Raw genomic sequence first — 1,685 nt, forward strand, 5'->3', positions numbered from 1 at the left:
AAAAATTTCTTCTTCGGCGACTCTTCTCTATCAGTACGGTACCCACTGAAAAAAAATATATTGCCAGAAATAAAACTTTATCGGATGAAGGATAAATTTGAGACTTTTCCCTTAAAAAAATTTACGTTAAATGGTGGATAATAAAAACAAGTGAATTTTAAAATTTTTAAAAAGCGTCCATCTAGTAAAGTTTGGGGCTAATCTCACATTTCCAGAACTTCTCTCTGCTCTAAACCTAAATTCCCAATTTTGTCCATAGACCCTTCTAGTTCTAGGGCATTATATACTGAATGCTCTGAGCCGAATCAAAGTTGAGAACTGCACAAAAATCCAAGAAACCATCAGAGAGATCTAAAAACATGTCGTCCAAGATTATGCTGAAGGCTAAAGGCAAGACCACCAAAAAGGCTGCAGCGGCTGATGAGGACGATGGAGCAGTGGCGGTGGTGGGAAAATTCGTGAAGGAGTGGGGCACATGGACTGCAAAAAAGGCCAAAGTCATAACTCATTATGGTTTTATCCCACTTGTCATCATCATTGGCATGAATTCTGAACCCAAACCCTCTCTTTCTCAGCTTCTTAGCCCTGTCTAAAACCCCTTTTCTTGTGACGTTATTTTGGGGTTGTGGGGTTGGGATGGGGGGGTATGATATTAGTCGATTTGACTTTTATTTGGCAATATTATTGTTTAGAAGTTTTGGTTTTTGTCTTTTTAATGTTCTGTTGATGCTAATGGGTTGTGAAACTTGAAATAAAGAAGTTATCGTCTTAGCTGGATCACCTTGATATTGATCAATTATAACTTTTGTTGTATATGAGTAAAATTTTGGTTTTGTGGTGTGTATTGTTAAGAAGCTTCAGTTCATCTTGAATTTTGATGCACTAGAGCTTTTGTTTTAAGGTCTAATGCTGTGACTTCATTATTAAGCTGGTGGGTTTGTTAAATTGTATATGTGTTTTCTGTCGTATCTCCTCATGAAACATTAGTTTAACTATGCAAGTTGATTATTTTGAAGGAATTTTTTGGTAATTAATTAGGGGTGGGAAGGTTTCATTGTAAAGCGTTGGGAGAATATGCAATCACTGTTGAGAATCAGTTGGTTAAGATTTATGGAGGACATGATTGAGGATGAATAGGTAGCTCGTGAATTGACAGTTTCTTGGCCGATCATACTTGTTTACTTGGTCCTTTGGTCATGATACTTCAGCAGGTGGTAACTAGACTTATTTTTCGAGTTACCCAAGGGTTTGGCCCGGTGATCAATGAAGTGGATGCAAACCTCGAGATTAAGGTTCAAATCCTAGCGGAGACATAAAGCATTAGGTAATTTCTTTTTACCTTGATGGGAAGAATTATTACCTGGTGGAGTAGTCGAGACATACTAGCTGGCTTGGATACCATTAGGAAGAGGGACCTTCTCTAAGCATGTTTTTATTTAAATCAATAAACTGGCTTGCTGGTTGTGATTGATCCGCACTCTTGATCGATTTTGATTCGAGTTGTGTCTGAGTCAATTTTGGCTTTTGCAAAGTATGAATAATAGCCCTTTTTGGTGTATACCCTGATTGATAATCTAGGAGGGTGGGGGGATATATTAATCAATTTGACTATTGGTGGACATATTGGTTTTTGTTTTTGGTGCAATGAAACTGTGATGTTTACTTGTAATGATGTTTTCGCACTA

The 1,685-nt window shown here is 37.4% G+C and overlaps 1 protein-coding gene across 1 annotated transcript; it reads left to right on the forward strand.

Annotated features, from left to right (window-relative positions):
• Positions 1-205: 205 nt before the first annotated feature.
• LOC109239043 (mitochondrial import receptor subunit TOM7-1) lies at positions 206-872 on the forward strand. The gene has a single exon (XM_019405545.1). The coding sequence runs from the start codon at positions 360-362 to the stop codon at positions 591-593; it is 234 nt and encodes a 77-aa protein (XP_019261090.1). The 5' UTR covers positions 206-359; the 3' UTR covers positions 594-872.
• The last annotated feature ends 813 nt before the right edge of the window (positions 873-1,685 follow it).

This window comes from Nicotiana attenuata, unplaced genomic scaffold (assembly GCF_001879085.1).
Source record: "Nicotiana attenuata strain UT unplaced genomic scaffold, NIATTr2, whole genome shotgun sequence".
NCBI lineage: Eukaryota > Viridiplantae > Streptophyta > Magnoliopsida > Solanales > Solanaceae > Nicotiana > Nicotiana attenuata.